Source organism: Triturus cristatus, chromosome 2_1 (assembly GCF_964204655.1).
Source record: "Triturus cristatus chromosome 2_1, aTriCri1.1, whole genome shotgun sequence".
NCBI lineage: Eukaryota > Metazoa > Chordata > Amphibia > Caudata > Salamandridae > Triturus > Triturus cristatus.
Genome location: NC_140581.1, coordinates 80,666,622 through 80,685,500, shown reverse-complemented (window position 1 = coordinate 80,685,500; position 18,879 = coordinate 80,666,622). Strand labels below are relative to the sequence as shown.

General features: G+C 52.3%; 1 protein-coding gene across 2 annotated transcripts in view; it reads left to right on the top strand.

Annotated features, from left to right (window-relative positions):
- TESK1 (testis associated actin remodelling kinase 1) overlaps positions 1-18,879 on the top strand; it is a 500,668-nt gene that overhangs the window by 267,578 nt on the left and 214,211 nt on the right. For both annotated transcript variants that reach the window (XM_085628037.1, XM_085628044.1), the window contains exon 3: positions 16,963-17,011. In XM_085628037.1, coding sequence (XP_085484163.1) covers positions 16,963-17,011 — 49 coding nt within the window. The remainder of the gene's footprint in view (positions 1-16,962; positions 17,012-18,879) is intronic.

Sequence of the window (18,879 nt, the reverse complement as noted above, 5' to 3'; positions counted from 1 at the left end):
AGTGAAAACACACATAGGTATACCTCACTACCAGACCTGCGTTGGCAATTTGGACATATAGTTCCCAGCACTGGGGGTGCAAGTACGCCAGCTCGAGTCTGTACAGCAGACTGGGCACGGATTTAATTGTGTGCCTGTATGCACGCACAAGCCTGCGTTGGCAGGAGGTACATCCAGTCCCAGGCACTATATGTGCGGGTGCGCACATACAGCGGCCTATGATGGCAAGCTGCTCATGAGGTTACTCATTGTAGATACCAGTGGGCACCCACCTATCTGCAATGACAGATCGACCCATGTTCAAGAGCATTGAATCAGCACCACTTCCCAACACACGGGTAGGAAGACACACGCACTTTCACGCGGCAAGGACAGACCTGACACCTGACTTACCCAGGCCCTAGCACTTATGTGCAAGTGTGCGCACACCACCTGTCCCGGACCAGCTTGACATGGGTGGACCCCCTTACAGGTACAATTGCACACTCCCGGCCAGAAACTGCAAACCGGGCACATGGCAAAAAGCACCATGGATGGAAGCATGCAGACAAAGGCCTGCACTAGCAGGCCTGACCTGGAGGTTAGAACACCGGGGATGCAGGTATACACTCACCAGCCTGCGATGGCAGGCCGGGCACCTATCCAAAATTCCAAATATGCCAGGGCGCATCCTTCAGCCTGCACCTGCAGGATACGTGTTCAAAACATTCGATGACAGTCCAGCCCAAAGTCCCGACCACCGTGTCAGCCATTCTTCGTTGCCTGTGTAAGAAGTCGCATGTACTGCTACACCACCTTGATAGTGAGGACATGCTGAGGGCCGTGAGGCCATGCAAGAGAATCTGCATCACCCCAGGAGTATCCCTTAGGAAAAGCCGAATTCCCAGGCAGGGGGAAGCCTCACGTGGAGGGCTCCTCACTTCCAGGGCAGGGAGCATCATTAAGTACTCGCCCAGCCCTTAGCCTACTTGTGTCCGTCAGGGTTTCCCTGGGAGGAGGGCGCTCTCATGATATGGGACCACCCACTCAGAGTTGGCTGAGGAGTAAGTGATGCCAACCCAGGCAGGGGCTCAATGGCGCACCACAGGATTATCATGGCAGGCCCAATACAGTTTAGACAGGCTATCCGGTGGGTGGTACACTCAGTGCTACGTCCCACGACTAGCCAGCGCCGTACCCGCCCAGGTACGTGTGGTACCCGTTTACAGGTCGCATGGAGGTACAGCACATAAACTCATTGCTTACGCACCCCCTGCCCAACACAGTGGCGTAACACAGGCCCCTGCAGCCCCTGTGGAGCGGGGGGCCACCAAGCTCCGAGGGGCCCCCTCAGCACAGTACTCTGGCCCGAGATCTCCTGATAGACTCCGGAGGGGCCCCCTCCACGTGCCTTGCAGGGGGGGGCCCCCTCAAGTTTCGTTCCGCCAGTGCAATGCAGGCGAGGCGGGTGCACGCGCCTTCCCTCTGCAGTACAGTGGGAAGGGGCCCAGATTCCTAAGGTCTTGCGAAGACTAGGAGAAAAAAGCAAAAAGCTTTGGGGTAAATTCCCCTAAGAAGGGCCATGTGCAACATCAACAAAGCAATCGAAAGAGAAAGACATCCATGTCCACACACTGCGGACATGGTCTTGCAGCTGAATAGTGCCAAAGGTTTCTCCTGCCTTGATTTGAACAAAGGCTACCTTCAACTTGAACTGGAAGAAAACTGTAGGTACATTACCACTTTCTCAATTGATGTTGGCGTGTTCAGATATAAAAGACTCTGTTTTTATGTCGTCGGCTGCAGAAATCTTTCGAGATGTCATTTGTCGAATAATTCAGCCTGTCACACATGCTTTTAACTACAGTGATGATATGCTGGTGTTTAGGGTTACACGAAAGGAATATGATAAAGCACTCCTACAAGTATGCCGTCTGCGTGCTGATGCAGACCTCCCACTAAATGCAGAGCCGTGCGAGTTTCACAAAAACAGACTTAAATTCTTTAGGCATATTTTCTCCGAAAAGGGAATGACTCCTGACCCCGAAAAGGTACAAGCATTGTCATCTACTTTCCCTCCAGAAGATGTGGCCATGCTGGGATCATTCTTGGGCATGGCCAGCTACTGCTTCAAGTACATTCATGATTTTGTCACTGAGTGCACCTTCCGGAGAACTAACACACCAAGATGTTCCGTTTGAATAGTCATTTGAATGTGACCGAAGTTTCAAGAAAATAAAATATATAGCTGAAAATGCAACTGAATTGGCTTACTTTGATCCCAATTGCATACTGAGGTTGTTGTGAATGCAAGCCCTCTGGGGTTAAGAGCGATAATGGACAGCCCGATGTTAAGAGACACATTGTGGCCCATGCTAGCTGGAGTCTATCTCAGACTGAACGTGTATATTCTCAACCTGAGAAAGAAAGCTTAGCTGTAGTGTGAGCGTGTGAAAACGTCCATGTGTTTCTGAGGAACGCATTTCACCCTTGTCATGGATCATCAAGCGTTGCTCTCCATTTTTGGAAATCCAAAAGCCAGGAAGCCCCCTCGTGCTGAGAGGTAAGGGTTTCATCTGCAGGAATAGGATTCCACTATTGTGCACAAAGTGGAGAAAGGATCAAAGCCCTGCAGACCAATTTTCACGAGTGCCGCTGCAGCGTCCTAGTTCAATGTCCAAAGCGGATGAGGCCTTCATCAAGTACGTATGCAGCTCTTTCTATTGAACAGATTCTGACAACTACTAGTACTGGCAAAGACATGCTTAAGCTTAAAGAAATCATTGCAATGCTGTCATGGAGGAAACATACTCGACCTCTTACAGATGATGTTGAGTACCAGAAATGCAAGCATGTTCAGGAAGAACTTTCTATTCCCCATGATGTTGTCATACTAAGAGGTGCAAGAATAGTGATCACTGGAAGCCTCAGGCGACAAGTTAATGAACTGGCACGTGAAAGACATTATGGCATTGCTGCAGCTAATAGAACCCTCCAGGATAGAGTGTGGTTTCCGTGCCTTGATGAACGAGTTGAAACGAAGCTTAAAGCTTGGCATCTGTGCAACTGCCTGTCTCTCAAAATGACTCTGCACCCTGCTGAACATGTCTGATCTTCCTAAGCTGGCTTGGGAGAGGATTGCGATTTACTTCTTTGGAACCCTCAATAATGGACTTCATCTCATGGTCGTTGACAATGAGTACTCATGTTTTCCTCTTGTGGAAGACTTATCATCCATACATGACAGTCATCAAGAGGCTGGATCACATTTTCGCAAACTGGAGTGTTCCTTCCATTCTCAAATCTGACAGCGGTCTACCCTGCCATAGCAGAGAGTTCAAAGACTTTCTTAATTGTTTGAACATCAAACATCAGAAAAGTACACCTCTCTAGCCAGAGGCAAATGGTATCGTTGAACGATTTACGAGTACTTTGAAGAGGGTGGTTCAGTGTGCTGCACTGGAAGGAATCGACCTCCAGTCCGCCTTACAACCAGCCCTTTGTGCCTACTGTTCCAATCCTGCCACATTGCTGTTCGGGAGAGCTCTTGGAAAGACGATACCACAGTGGATCACCAGTCAGTCAATAGACCCTGGCGAGATTCGTGTCACTGACACCTCCCACAAATGCAAAATGAAGGCTTAGGCTAATAAGCACGGTCTTCGATAAAGCAGACTGAATTCTTGTCAGTCAAAAGCGGACATTCCAGACTGATGCTTCGTTTGCTGAACCGCTAAGAGTTGTGGCAAGCAAAGGACTGTAGGTAACTGCCCAACGACCTGTAAAATCCATAACCTGAGACTCGTCACACTTTAAGCATTTGCCTCAATGTTTATCGGCTCCAGACCTCATGAGTGAGGCAAGTCCACTTGAGTGCTCAAGTGAAGCATCCGACTCCTCTCCAGAGATGCCAGATGAAGATGCCCCTCCCTCTTTCTCGCACAGCTAGATCTGGAAGACAGGTGTGAGTACCTCAGCGACTCGTCGAAGTTATAATGTGTATATATTCGTAAGTACTTTTTATTTAACAAAGGGGGAGATGTGTCCTGTGTCTGTGTGTATGCAGCCTCAAGTGGTCCGCAGCAGGCACCTTATAAGTACAATGTAATCTGTTGGGTGTGGCTAATAAAGTTTGTGACACAGTGCGTTCAGTTAATGGTTGCATGCTTAAGAATAAAGACGTGCAAACCAGAGCTCCGTGTCTGGCATGGTCTGTTGCATGCTCCCGGGTTGGGGAGGATGTTACACCCAGCACTGCAGCTGTTCTGATAGAAGTTCCAAGCCACAAGCAGTTTAAGAATGTGACTTTATTCTTTAAGTGTAGGAGCCCACGTCCAGCAGGTCCAGCTCCTGTGACCTCCAACTTTCAGCTGCCTCTGGTTGTGTTGGTTGGAACTCATAGGCCAAGATGCTAGAACATGGAATAAGTTACAAAAGAAATTATGGCATATGACAGGTAAGTGAGTATGTGTACAGAAACAAAGGTGGGACGAACAATAATCTTAAATCCTAATATAGTGCTTTGCACTGGTCACTCCTGCCCAGAAAAGCAGCTTTTGGCACTCTTGCCCAGCACAGCGGCTGTCCTCACTCCTGCACAGCAGCCGCCTCCCTCCTGCCCAGCACAGCAGCCGTCATCCCTCCTGCCCAGCACAGCAGCCGTCCTCACTCCTGCCCAGCACAGCAGCCCTCCTCACTCCTGCCCAGCACAGCAGCCGTCCCCAGTCCTGCCCAGCACAGCAACCGTCCTCTCTCCTAGCCAGCACAGCGGCCGTCCTCACTCCTGCCCAGGCCACCAGCTGTCCTCACTCTTGCCCAGCACATCAACTGTTGTCACTCCTGCCACACTCCTACCTATGCACACTCCTGTCTGCACGATTAAGTGTGCACACTCACTGCTGGCATGAGCGCCGTATGGTCAGACCTTGCTTCCTGACACAGGCCATACTCACTCATGAGATGTTGCCAGAGGCTGAGGCCCTTCTCGCGATGGGTTGCTTTACTCTGTCTTCTCTGGTACCCCCTCCTCCGTGGCAATCCCTCCCAATTGCAGCGTCTGCTTCGTGTGTGCTGGCGGGCATACGCTCGCACTAGGCGCCCACCACCCTCGTGAATTAGGCAAGTTGTAGCTCCCCGGGCCGCTTGCATCGCGTGGGCCGAGGCCATCCCACTACAAACCTGTCCCGACTAGAGGACGTGTAAGAGGTGAGCAGAATCTCTGACCACAGCACAGTTGGTCCTCCACGCCCAGGTTAGGCCTGTGTGACCCTGCTCGGTGTCGATTGCCCCTCACAGTGTCCCTTTTAAATGCTAGAAGTGGGCGAGCCCGTTAATTCTCGAGTCTGGCTTGGGTCCTCATAGACTCTCGAGCCCAACACAATACGAGCCCGGCCCCTCCCCCTGATTCAAGGAGATCAAACACTGACATTGTCTATTGCTATCTTTCACCAATAAACAATGTGACCGTGTTGGTGTTTTTTGAGGTTGCAACAGCTTATTGATTTTCATGAGCATTGAAAAGCAGCACCTTGTTACTACTCTAAAACACAAACGCAGTGCATTTTAGCAACTCTATATATAAGACAGTGTGCCTGTGTTGGTGTGTTTTTAGGTGGAGCCTAGAGTCAGCGCAGAAGCGCTGCTCTGGTGATGATCTGTTGTAGTTCAGTACGTGAGGGAAGCCCCGCCCACTCCCCCGCCTATATTTTTCATTGGCTTGTGTCTTTATCCTTCGTAAATGCTGTCTTCTGATTGATTATGAGGCTTGTTAGTCCCTCCTTATTACAGACATGTTGTCATTTTTTGGGAAATTCGACACATATTGATGTATAGGCCTGGATGGGCAATACATTGAATTTAAAAACCAAAAATGCCACGAATTTCATCTTTTGACGTGATGTTCCAACAAAATGGATAAAATATGTTCAAAAGGAAGGAAATAAATATGATATAATTTGGATTGCTATGGTGGATGAGTATTAAGTTGGTAATACCAATGTGCATACGCTGTGCAACCCGCGCGTGACCTGCCAATATAGCGGGTCACCACCTCTCAGAATATTATGCCCCGGTGTGAAAGGAACGGCGCACCATTCACGGGTGCTGCACGCAAAATTGAAAAAAGAAGATAATCCTACAGTAAAGTGAAATACATGAGGTGTGCTTCAGGACACTTTCAGTTCATGTCATTTGTACCCTCCCATGGCTACTGGCCCTTCTACTTCGAGTGTTACACAGTACGTGTTATTTAGACTGTGAGCACTATTTTCCTTAAGGAGGTTCTCCTACTGCCTTCTCTACTCCTCCCCCCCCCCCTCCCCTTGTCTGAGCCTTCTCACCCTCTCCCCTTCCAGCATTCCCGTTGTCCGTGCTTTCTCGCTCCCTTGTCCACCCCCCCTTCTCCTGTTGTCCGTGCCTTCTCGCTCCCTTGTCTCCCCCCAGCACTCCCGTTGTCCGTGCCTTCTTGCCCCCTTCTCCCCCTCCCCACTTCTCCTGTTGTCTGTGCCTTCTCACCCCGCCCGCTCTCCCGTTGTCTGTGCCATCCCCCCCTCCTGATGTCCGTGGTGCAATGCGCATGGAATCAACCCTGGAACGAGCTACGCCGGGATCACAGAGCCAAGTTCTGACACACTAAAGTATTGAGTTCTGTGCTTGTTCACACTTCTTCACGGTCGCTTGGGTCTTATGATCAATTGTGTTCACTATTAGACTGTTCGCAGCAGGAACTCGCCACCCAAGGGCGTTTCACGGATGAGGTGCAGAGTTCTGTCCCTGGACACGGGCATCTCATGACGAACACAAGAACGGTCCGATTTACTAGTCATCACTGCCATCCTTCCAGCGTCGCTCAACTTCTATGATTCTGGGGAAATCACTTCATCTTCCCGTGCCTCAACAAATGTTGCCAACTTGTGTGATGTAACTGGTGCTCATGTAAAGCGCTCCATCGAGTTAGCGTTTAATAAAACTCCCAAACAAAATGCTGGTTTTCACCGGCTGTGAAAAACAGCATTGTGCTGAAGCTGTCGACCATCAGGGACCTCCATCCCAATGCCCTGGGGAGGGCAGTGTTAATTACATTAAAATCTGCCTGCCCGCACGGCCTACTAGCACATCAGCAGGGCAAACAGTTCACTGGACTCACGGACCACTAGCCCAGTTCCCCAGGGGGAGAGCTGTGTTAACTACTTTATAATCAGCCTGCCCTGCTCCTTCTACGGTTTTTGCGGGGCTGGATGCTGTAAGTTACTTTTTGTGGTTCCCATGCTGATTTGTTTCTGGGCTCGGCTCGTACTTTAGCCCTTAGAGCCAAGCCGGGACCCTGGCTCGGCTCTGGCTTGGATCGTCCAGACACGATGGAAGGACAACAAGAGCCTCACACTCTACACCCGCGGATGACACCGCAAGTAACTAATCGTTTAACGATCGAATAAATAACAACGGACATCCTTTCAGCATCTGAAGCCATAGACGTGACGTGAACTGGGACCCCAAGGCCTTTAGCATTGGTGCAGACCTTGGCACCTAGGGTGTGTGTGATCTTTGCCCACTTTAGTGTGAGCCGGGCCCGCGATGCATACTTTCTTCATAGTCGATAAAGCACACGTAAACCACCCTAGCTGCTCCTTGCCGCTGGGTCATCCTACCCTATGGAGCCCTTCTGAAACACCCGGGAACATTAAAACACCCTCAACACTTAAGCTTAAAACTTTGCTTAGCATAGGTGCTGAAGGCGCAGTGACACCTTCCACCTGATCCCGGACACAGCGGTGAAGAGTCCTAGGTGGACCCGGCTAATATAAAAGACACCAACAGAGCAGAGGGAGCCCTGCGCAGGCTTCAAGGATTGTTTAAGAGTTAAAACTAATCTGCAGGGCTCCCCAGCTTGCTCAGGCAAGGACTATGGCATACAGACCGGCCACCAGCACACCGCGCATTTACTAGGTGTTTCGCTCACTGAAAGCCCTGACTGATCACCATTCATGCCGTTAATCTAACGCGCATTGAGAATTACATCTCAATTATACAAATGTAAATGTATGTGAACGCAAAGGTGTTGAAGCGTTGAACATGAGCTCCAGTTACATGCCACACTGAGCACATGTCATTGCATCCCTATCTTTACTACAAAAGGAGCACTACCCACAACAAGCCCATCTAGTGGCTAACCAGCTGAACCAACAGAAGCGGATTAAAACAGGGTCACATGCGCACGTGCCATGGGCCCAACTGGAAAGCAACAGCCATTATGAAGCCGGACTGGCGATGTACAATCCTTACGCTGGCGGTGAAGCCGACCACCTTCTAGCCGGCTGCCGCTAAGAGCACCCTCATTGCCTAGGAGACCCTGAAGCACAGACCTTCCTTACACCACTAAGGTCTTGGAGCGTTGGCCGTTACTGCACAACCGGAAAGTGCATAACACTGCGGCCCAAGACGGGTGCTGACCCAAGCAGATTAACCTCTCGCCTCACCTGTGAGGACTGCACAGCCAATCTAATCCTGCTGTGCTGCCCAGAGGACACGGTTGACAATCTCAGCAATGGCACCCTGCACATTTATGAAACGCACACCCCATCGCATTAATCTGGGATTGGCAGCAAGATGACAGACAGAACAGCAACACCATATATTATAGTCGAATTAACCGCCGACTGTGAAGAGAAACGCACACGGCCTCCCACGGGAGAAAGCACACCTCAAATCATTCCAAAACCTCAAAAACCTCACCGGGGTGCAGGGCAGGAGCATTTTGCACCCGCTACCCATTATTTGGGGACTCGGGGACACAAAATTAATGATCAGTGTTCCAAGCCGGGTGGGTAACTGTGCCAAAAGCACCCAAGGCCTCCCCCAGGACAAAGCTGGTCCTCTAACCAGGAAACGTGCCTTGCTTTGCAGGCCGAGACACCTCGTGTGTGCTTGCACACCGTGACCACACATGAGTGATGCCCCAGTGTCCCCTCTTGTGTCGCTGCAACCATAAAACCTTGTGTAAACCTGCCTCTGGTGACACCCCCTGAGTACCTGCACCCGGGTCCCTCTGTGCTTGAGGGAGCTATTCTGTGCCTAGGTGATGTGCCTCCAGACTGGTATTTTGCTGTTTTTGTCATTGCAAGCGGATATATGATCCAGCAAGAACATCATACCCGACACGTCAGGGTTGTTGGCTTTGTAAATGGTTGTTAGTTGCATAAGATAAATAAGCAGCAACTGAGCCTGTAAATAATATTGCACGCTTTCACTTGAGCGCGCTGACAGACAATATTGCTTATGATGCAGCAAGTACATCATACCTGCCATGAACATTGTTTTTTACCCGTTTACATTGTAAGCTGCATTGCTGCATTTGCCTTAGGCTACTGGGGGGGAAGCACCAACTTCCCGATAAAAATTGTTGGCTGCTATTGCTGCTGAACATTCGTATAATCGCTTCTTACTGCTCGCGTAATTTGTAACTGATGTTACCTGTGTCAGTCATTCAACTGTGGATGGCACTGGCAGGGAAAGGGATCAAACATTGAAGATAGCTGCCGAAGTAAAGGATTGCAAACAGTGACATTTCCATACTTTCTGTGTAACAAGTGTTAATACACCGATTAGAGAGACACTTTTTCGTGAGCATGATGAAGTAAAGGAGATGAAAGCATGTAGCGATCAGACGATGCCCCAGTTAGAGAACCAAACCCTTCAAGCAATCGTACCCCAGCCTAAAAGCACCATAAACGGGAGGGCCTTTTATTTTTTATTTTTTGGGGGGTGGGGGAGGCGACCGCCACGAGATACCCCAGTAATACCGCGCTGCCTGTCCAAGATCGTATTTTGCCCGCAAAAGTTGCCCTGAACTCGATGCAAAGGCTGCAGCATCGGTGTTCCCATACAGGCCTCCCATCCAAGTACTAACCAGGCCCGACCCTGCTTAACTTCCAAGCTGGACCCTGAACGTCCAATTTCTTGAGGAGCCGGCTGCTGGTGCGCGAGGCTTCGTGACTGACACCATCGTCTGCAGCGACGGAGCTGCCAAACCCCCCCAGTTTTGGGCCTGGCGAACATAAGTCACCAGAGGTGAAAAGGTTCCTGAACAAATCGCCCCACGGTTTGATTACTTTAGGGTTGCTTGTTAATGTAGAAGAGGTGTCCAAATATTATCATTTATAAAGGAACCTTCCATCAGTATATTTGTGTAAATATTTCCCTCCTAATATCCACAGATCTGCCAACAGAGAAATAAATATGCACATATTGGGCACTCTGACTTCTGCTGTAGGCCCGCGATGCGAACCACACCCTTAGTTCTAATGTGGTCCAGGACATCTCCGCCGGGTCCCTGCACGCGGGGGGGAGGCGAACTCTGAAGCGCGGCGCGAACTCGACCCAAAGGTATTGGAGCGCTTACATAGCACCATATTTACATTACACAATCCGGCGGGGAGCCCCCCCCCCTCCCCCTTTTCGTCCAGGACATCTCCGCCGGGTAGGGGTTGGGGGGGGGGGGGGGGTCGAGGCGAACTCTCTAGTGCGAACTCGATCCGAAGGTATTGGAGCGCTTACATAGCACCGTAATTACATTACACAATCAGGCGGGGAGCCCCCCATTTACGTCCAGGACATCTGGATGCGAAGACAAAAAGACAATACCGACTCTCGCACCCTGGTCCCCCGCTCCGAGGTCGGCAGCACTGTGCACGAAGCTGAGCTACCGGGGAATCGAACCTGGGGCCTCAGGCATGCACCGCATGCGCTCTACCATTGAGCTACAGCCCCGCAGGTGATGACGCTGCATCCTTTCCTTACGTAATCGGCGCTTTGGCGAAAAGTGCAGTAGTGATTTGTTGCCAATGTGTGATAATAGCGCGACGCGACTTCGGCCTCTGAGCATAATCGGCGGCGGCAGAAGCCGCGTATCACAGCACCCAGTCCTACCGAGAATTCATCATGCCGCTCCGTGCGGGGGGGGGGGGGGGGGGGGCGGCGGTGAGGGAGTCGAGCGCTACCCCTGCGCAACACGAGGGGGTCCAACTCCCGGGCAAGGATTGCAGGAGGGACCCGGGAGTGCTACGCCCACTACCCTGGCCTGGGGTGACTTCGCCCCAAGAGTTGCAGTGTGGGCGACTCCGGACGCGGTGCAAGTGGCCCGGACCTACCAAAGAATTCACCAGAATCATCTGATTGCATCTAAGTGCCCAACCCGAGATAAGACCGCGCCGTCTCCTGGTTCGGCAGGTGGCCGCCTAGGTCACGAGCTGGGCGAAATGCACAGCGGAAGGCCGGGGTGGGGGCAGCCCCTTGGAAGCAGGATTAGGGGGCAGCCTGGGTGTGAGCTGGTCGATGCCAGGGGGCGCTTAAGATGGGCGCCGCCAGGGTTGCTGCCCACCGCGATGCACATCCGGGAGGGACACCTGCTCGCACAGTGCCATCCCAGACCCCCGCTCCGACCCCCAGGCAGAAGCCAGCTACCCCCCCGGCAGCTATCCAGCCTAAGCTGGGCCGCCCAGTCGTGCCACACTACCGATGGAGTGCACAGGCGGTGGGGGGGGCGTCTGAAAGCACTCACCGCAGGAAGACAGCGTGTTGGGACCGATGTCAGACGGGAGTCCACGACCAAAAGGCGAGACGGGCAGCGGACAAGAGGCAGCCCAGTGGGCGGGGGACAGTATATGTACCCCTGTCCCCCCTCCCACTACCGGAAGTGGCCGGCCGGAAGTCCCCCTGGTCCCACGCCCAGGAAAACTAGGAGGCCGACTCCAGTGCCTTCCTGTTGCACTAAGGCGGCTGCCCTGTTGAGGGGCCTCTGCGTGGCCCCCCGGGCAGCCTTGACAGTTCTGACACACTAAAGTATTGAGTTCTGTGCTTGTTCACACTGCTTCACGGTCGCTTGGGTCTTATGATCAATTGTGTTCACTGTTGGATGGTTCGCAGCAGGAACACGCCACCCAAGGGCGTTTCACGGGTGAGGTGCAGAGTTCTGTCCCTGGACACAGGCATCTCAAGACGAACACAAGAACGGTCCGATTTACTGGTCATCACTGCCATCCTTCCAGCAGCGCTCAACTTCTATGATTCTGGGGAAATCACTTTATCTTCCCGTGCCTCAACAAATGATGCCAACTTGTGTGATGTAACTGGTGCTCATGTAAAGCGCTCCATCGAGTTAGCGTTTTATAAAACTCCCCAAAAAAAATGCTGGTTTTCACCGGCTGTGAAAAACAGCATTGTGCTGAAGCTGTCGACCATCAGGGACCCCCAGCCCAATGCCCTTGGGGGGGCAGTGTTAATTTCATTAAAATCTGCCTGCCCGCACGGCCTACTAGCACATCAGCAGGGCAAACAGTTCACTGGACTCACGGACCCCTAGCCCAGTTCCCCAGGGGGGGGCTGTGTTAACTACTTTATAATCAGCCTGCCCTGCTCCTTCTACGGTTTTTGCGGGGCTGGATGCTGTAAGTTACTTTTTTGTGGTTCCCATGCTGATTTGTTTCTGGGCTCGGCTCGTACTTTAGCCCTTAGAGCCAAGCCGGGACCCCGGCTCGGCTCTGGCTTGGATCGTCCGGTGAATATTTGTCCTCCCCGCCTCTGCTAAAGTCCCATTGAGGTTGGTGGCGGCCATGTCATGTGTTGTGCCCTGGGCTTGAGCTGTGCCCGTTTTACGCTGTAAAGCACACCTTTCCTACCTTACTCTGATGGCTATTGGCCAGTGCGCTCTTCACTAACCTCCTAGGAAGACCATGGATATCCAAATATATCACATAAATAACATTAGATGAAGGTTCTATAGCCAGGAGCGTGTTTCTTCATGGTGTCATTGATGAATGCACGTTTTTAATTGTGATGAAGCGAATCACTGCAGTGTTGTGGGCACAGCCCACTGTAGTGTGGCATTTGCAGTGTGATTCTGAGCACCTAAGCGGCGCTCAGGACGTGACGTGGTTAGGACGCAGGGTTCTGGATCCTTGGGTGCCCAGATGGGATCAGAGGGTGCATGGCTGGTGCTGTTCCTGTGTTGTAGACATTGCAGGGTGCTGTAGGCTAGAGTAAACACTTGGTAAGGAAGGTAGGTGGCGTTTGGTTATGCAGTTTGCGGCACGTGTCGCCGTGCTAATGCACCGTATTTGTAGCAATACTCCTCCTTGCCGTGGAAGGAAGCCCAAAACAGCTCACAGAAGCTGCACTGCCCAGAGAAAGAGGGACTGACGGAGACAGCACTGGGCATGTGAAGAATGAATGTCCGCATCTTCTGGTACACGACTCCTCGCGAACATGTTCAAAGGGGACAGGAGGAATGGATTGTGGTGTTACCGACACCTGCATTGAGGCCAGCAGGGTGTGGCGACACCTGCATTGATGCCAGCAGGGTGTGGCGACACCTGCATTGAGGCCAGCAGGGTGTGGCGACACCTGCATTGAGGCCAGCAGGGTGTGGCGACACCTGCATTGAGGCCAGCAGGGTGTGGCGACACCTGCATTGAGGCCAGCAGGGTGTGGCGACACCTGCATTGAGGCCAGCAGGGTGTGGCGACACCTGCATTGAGGCCAGCAGGGTGTGGCGACACCTGCATTGAGGCCAGCAGGGTGTGGCGACACCTGCATTCATGCCAGCAGCGTGTGGTGACACCTGCATTCATGCCGGCAGGGTGTGGCGACACCTGCATTCATGCCGGCAGGGTGTGGCGACACCTGCATTGAGGCCGGCAGGGTGTGGCGACACCTGCATTGAGGCCGGCAGGGTGTGGCGACACCTGCATTGAGGCCAGCAGGGTGTGGCGACACCTGCATTGAGGCCAGCAGGGTGTGGCGACACCTGCATTGAGGCCAGCAGGGTGTGGCGACACCTGCATTGAGGCCAGCAGGGTGTGGCGACACCTGCATTGAGGCCAGCAGGGTGTGGCGACACCTGCATTGAGGCCAGCAGGGTGTGGCGACACCTGCATTGAGGCCAGCAGGGTGTGGCGACACCTGCATTGAGGCCAGCAGGGTGTGGCGACACCTGCATTGAGGCCAGCAGGGTGTGGCGACACCTGCAGTGAGGCCAGCAGGGTGTGGCGACACCTGCAGTGAGGCCAGCAGGGTGTGGCGACACCTGCAGTGAGGCCAGCAGGGTGTGGCGACACCTGCAGTGTTGCCAGCAGGGTGTGGCGACACCTGCATTGATGCCAGCAGGGTGTGGCGACACCTGCATTGATGCCAGCAGGGTGTGGCGACACCTGCATTGATGCCAGCAGGGTGTGGCGACACCTGCAGTGATCCCAGCAGTGTGTGGCGACACCTGCAGTGATGCCAGCATGCCAGCAGGGTGTTACGACACCTGCAGTGTTGCCAGCAGGTTGTTGCGACACCTGCAGTGTTGCCATCAGGGTGTTGCGACACCTGCATTGGTGCCAGCAGGGTGTTGCGACACTGCATTGGTGCCAGCAGGGTGTGGCGACACCTGCATTGGTGCCAGCAGGGTGTGGCGACACCTGCATTGGTGCCAGCAGGGTGTGGCGACACCGGCATTGAGGCCAGCAGGGTTTGGCGACACCGGCATTGAGGCCAGCAGGGTGTGGTGACATCTGCATTAATTCCAGCATGGTGTGGCGACACCTGCATTGATGCCAGCAGGGTGTTGCAACACCTGGATTGATGCCAGCAGGGTGTTGCGACAGCTGCAGTGTTGCCAGCAGGGTGTGGCGACACCTGCATTGTTGCAAGCAGGGTGTGGCGACACCTGCATTGGTGGCAGCAGGGTGCGGCGACACCTGCATTGGTGGCAGCAGGGCGTGGCGACACCGGCATTGAGGCCGGCAGGGCGTGGCGACACCGGCATTGAGGCCGGCAGGGCGTGGCGACACCGGCATTGAGGCCGGCAGGGCGTGGCGACACCGGCATTGGTGCCGGCAGGGCGTGGCGACACCGGCATTGGTGCCGGCAGGGTGTGGCGACACCTGCATTGATGCCAGCAGGGTGTGGCGACACCTGCAGTGATCCCAGCAGTGTGTGGCGACACCTGCAGTGATGCCAGCATGCCAGCAGGGTGTTACGACACCTGCAGTGTTGCCAGCAGGTTGTTGCGACACCTGCAGTGTTGCCATCAGGGTGTTGCGACACCTGCATTGGTGCCAGCAGGGTGTTGCGACACTGCATTGGTGCCAGCAGGGTGTGGCGACACCTGCATTGGTGCCAGCAGGGTGTGGCGACACCGGCATTGAGGCCAGCAGGGTGTGGCGACACCGGCATTGAGGCCAGCAGGGTTTGGCGACACCGGCATTGAGGCCAGCAGGGTGTGGTGACATCTGCATTAATTCCAGCATGGTGTGGCGACACCTGCATTGATGCCAGCAGGGTGTTGCAACACCTGGATTGATGCCAGCAGGGTGTTGCGACAGCTGCAGTGTTGCCAGCAGGGTGTGGCGACACCTGCATTGTTGCAAGCAGGGTGTGGCGACACCTGCATTGGTGCCAGCAGGGTGCGGCGACACCTGCATTGGTGGCAGCAGGGTGCGGCGACACCTGCATTGGTGGCAGCAGGGCGTGGCGACACCGGCATTGAGGCCGGCAGGGCGTGGCGACACCGGCATTGAGGCCGGCAGGGCGTGGCGACACCGGCATTGAGGCCGGCAGGGCGTGGCGACACCGGCATTGGTGCCGGCAGGGCGTGGCGACACCGGCATTGGTGCCGGCAGGGCGTGGCGACACCTGCATTGGTGCCGGCAGGGCGTGGCGACACCTGCATTGGTGCCGGCAGGGCGTGGCGACACCTGCATTGGTGCCGGCAGGGCGTGGCGACACCTGCATTGGTGCCGGCAGGGCGTGGCGACACCGGCAGTGGTGCCGGCAGGGCGTGGGGACACCGGCATTGGTGCCGGCAGGGCGTGGGGACACCGGCATTGGTGCCGGCAGGGCGTGGGGACACCTGCAGTGTTGCCAGCAGGGCGTGGCGACACCTGCAGTGTTGCCGGCAGGGTGCTGTGACACCTGCAGTGTTGCCGGCAGGGCGTGGCGACACTTGCATCGGTGCCGGCAGGGCGTGGCGACACCTGCATCGGTGCCGGCAGGGCGTGGCGACACCTGCAGTGATAACACCTTGGGGGGTGTAAGGTGGAAATGAGGGGGCAAAGCATGTGCGTGGTGTGGATTCTGAGTCCTGGAGTTATTTTGAATGTTTCATTCCATCCTGCCCTACAATTGAAAACCCTGGCCACCATAAGAGACATCGGATTGATAATACTGTGTTACCGTATATTCGAGTAACGATCCCTCCACGGCGCCTTGCGGTTGTCTTCTCAGTGGATAAAGTGCATAATGTGTCATCACAAAACCTGGAATCAGTCCTGGCTTCCCCACTTGACCAAACTATGTGGTCATAGGCAGTTTTTATTTCACTCTCTCAGTTTTCTTTCTTACATGAGAGCACCTTGAAACACACGAGTTCGGAATGTGTGCTGTACAAACCCTTCTCTGGTGTTTGATTTAGCAAACTGATGTTGTCATCTAGAACAACAACCCAGGTGCCCCGAGGGCTCCACGGGACAACTTGCCTCTTTGTTCCCCATGACGTTGGGTCAGAGTCGGGGGCATGAATGTTTCCAACTTCATGTTTGAAAACTGGCATTTTAAAAATACTTCTCAATGCACTGAACTGGTATGGTGTACTAAATTGAATTGCTTCGGTTTGTCAATGAAATGCACTTTTTAAAAATGTGTAGCATCTATATTGTATTTACATGTTTGTTGCAAGAGGACATTTAAAATGAACGTGTCTCTAAACTTAAGTCGCGCTAAGCACTTCATTTGCTTCTTTTCTTTTACTTCTGTTGTTGTATGATTAAATGTTTATTTATTTAAGACCTTTCTACATGTTAGTGCTTAGTCAAACCCAGTGCTGCTGTTCACCAAGGGGGTACTTTGAGTATCACTGCTGTGGTGGCTGTGACTTGTGGCTGGGGTGAGTGGACAGATGATGGGTTCCAGAAAAGGTATCCACACCTTTTGTTTTTGTCTTTGCAGGTTCATGGGGGTCTGCGTTCACCAGGGGCAGCTGCACGCTCTGACAGAGGTGAGAAGGCACAGAAGTTTGGGGTAACACCAGGCCCAGCATTTGTCATGAGTCACCCGCTCCTGCTTGCGAGTTTGTCTTGTCTCTGCCTTCCCTCAGAAGCTTTATGCTACTATGTTTTATTTTCACATCTTAGCCAGACCTGTTGGCTTTGCCAGAGCTGTGGGGCATGTGAGTAAGTATTCCGGCTAGGGCCCGGACGCAGGCGCTGGGTGCGCTGACCCTGGTTGCTAGGTTTGCCCAGCACGTTGTGTGTATGCGCTAAATAAGTGAATGTGAAAAAGCGGGATGTTTGAGTGTACTTTTCACGTGAAAAAATGTCCCTCGTGCTTTCCAGTGGAACTACTTGGAGGTGGAGTGAAAAGATAAACAGCGAGTAGCATGTGGTGAGTCATGTATGTGCTGTGGTTGATCCTGGAAGGTAATGACACTGTATCAAACCAGTAGCTGAAGAGTGCTGATCTAGGAGCACTCTCTGTACGTTGTAAACAGTAAGTGCAGCTAAGCTGACCCAGAACTGAAGAGCAGCCTCTGTCAGTTATATAATCATCTTCCTTGTCTACTGCTGTTTGTTGTGCTTCTGTTTTACGGTCATCTTTTCCATGTCAGTGTGCTTTTTTAAAACTACTAATGCGCTCCATCCTGGCTGTAGTGTAGATATGTTTTCTTAGAATAATTATTAACCTGTAGATGCAATATTGTGCACCGAACTATACCTTGAGTTATCAATATGACTGGCCTATGTCTGTCTCGTGCTCAATGCTGCTTTTCATGGCTATAAACATGACTAGCCAGGGTCTAACTTGCGCTCCAATCTGCTTTTCATACTTATGAACATGACTAGCCAGTGTCTAGCTCGCAATCAATGCTGATTTTCATAGTTATGTACATGACTAGCCAGTTGTAGTGTAGTTCCTATATACCTGATAGGCTCTGTGCATTGGAATAACATACACTATAGATTTGACATAGGACTAAGGTCAGTATGTCTCTATCGAGTATATTAAACTTAATTACTTGTGTGTGCCAGCTAACTCTGAGGTCACTAGAAACTTCTTGAATATACAAGAATGGATTAGTCTCTGACAACCGCATAAACATGACAACTTTGTTTCCTTTTAGTATCAGAACAGTCTCAGAATCGTGGAAACAATAGATAACAGTTTCACTCAGTCAATTGTGCATGATTCTTTTCTACAGAGTTGCACAGAAATAGAGAGATGGGTGTTTCAATAAAAGGGTTTATTGAACAGTCTTATTTCTCATGCAAGAGATATGAATTGCTACAATCGTAAGACAGACTGCGAAGTACAATATGTACGAGGTTAGCAGTAAGATAACATAATACTGCAATAACATGGTTTGTAGCTATGACATATATTAATCATAATACATACATAAATAACATAATGCTAAAATGTGATACTTATCTGATGCTTCTAAATTGTTCTACCCCAGTGTACCTAACCTAAGTGCAGTACGAGGTTTGAAGTAGGTGTCATGTCTAAAGTATAGCTAGCTATATTTTAGTTTAGCCAAGAGTTGCCAAAAGTTTCTGTAAGTTCTATTCAGCTCCATACCTTAGAATGAGAGAGTTTGGAATCTCTTTTCTGGACTCGATAGTCTAACCCCCCGCAAGGGAAGTCCGAGAGCACTGGAGCTGGATTCTCTGCGAGGAGGATGGCAGCGTCAGGTCAGTGCATCAGGCTGGAACTCGATCTCCTTCCGAACTTCCCGTGGCGAACCGCGCAGCCTGGGTTGGATCGAATCCTCCGGGAACCGTAATTTGCCAGGGCAAATGCTGGTATATTTATACCTTGAAGGCGTCTAGGAATGCCAGTATTGACGTAAAAGTCGGGCAGAGGAAC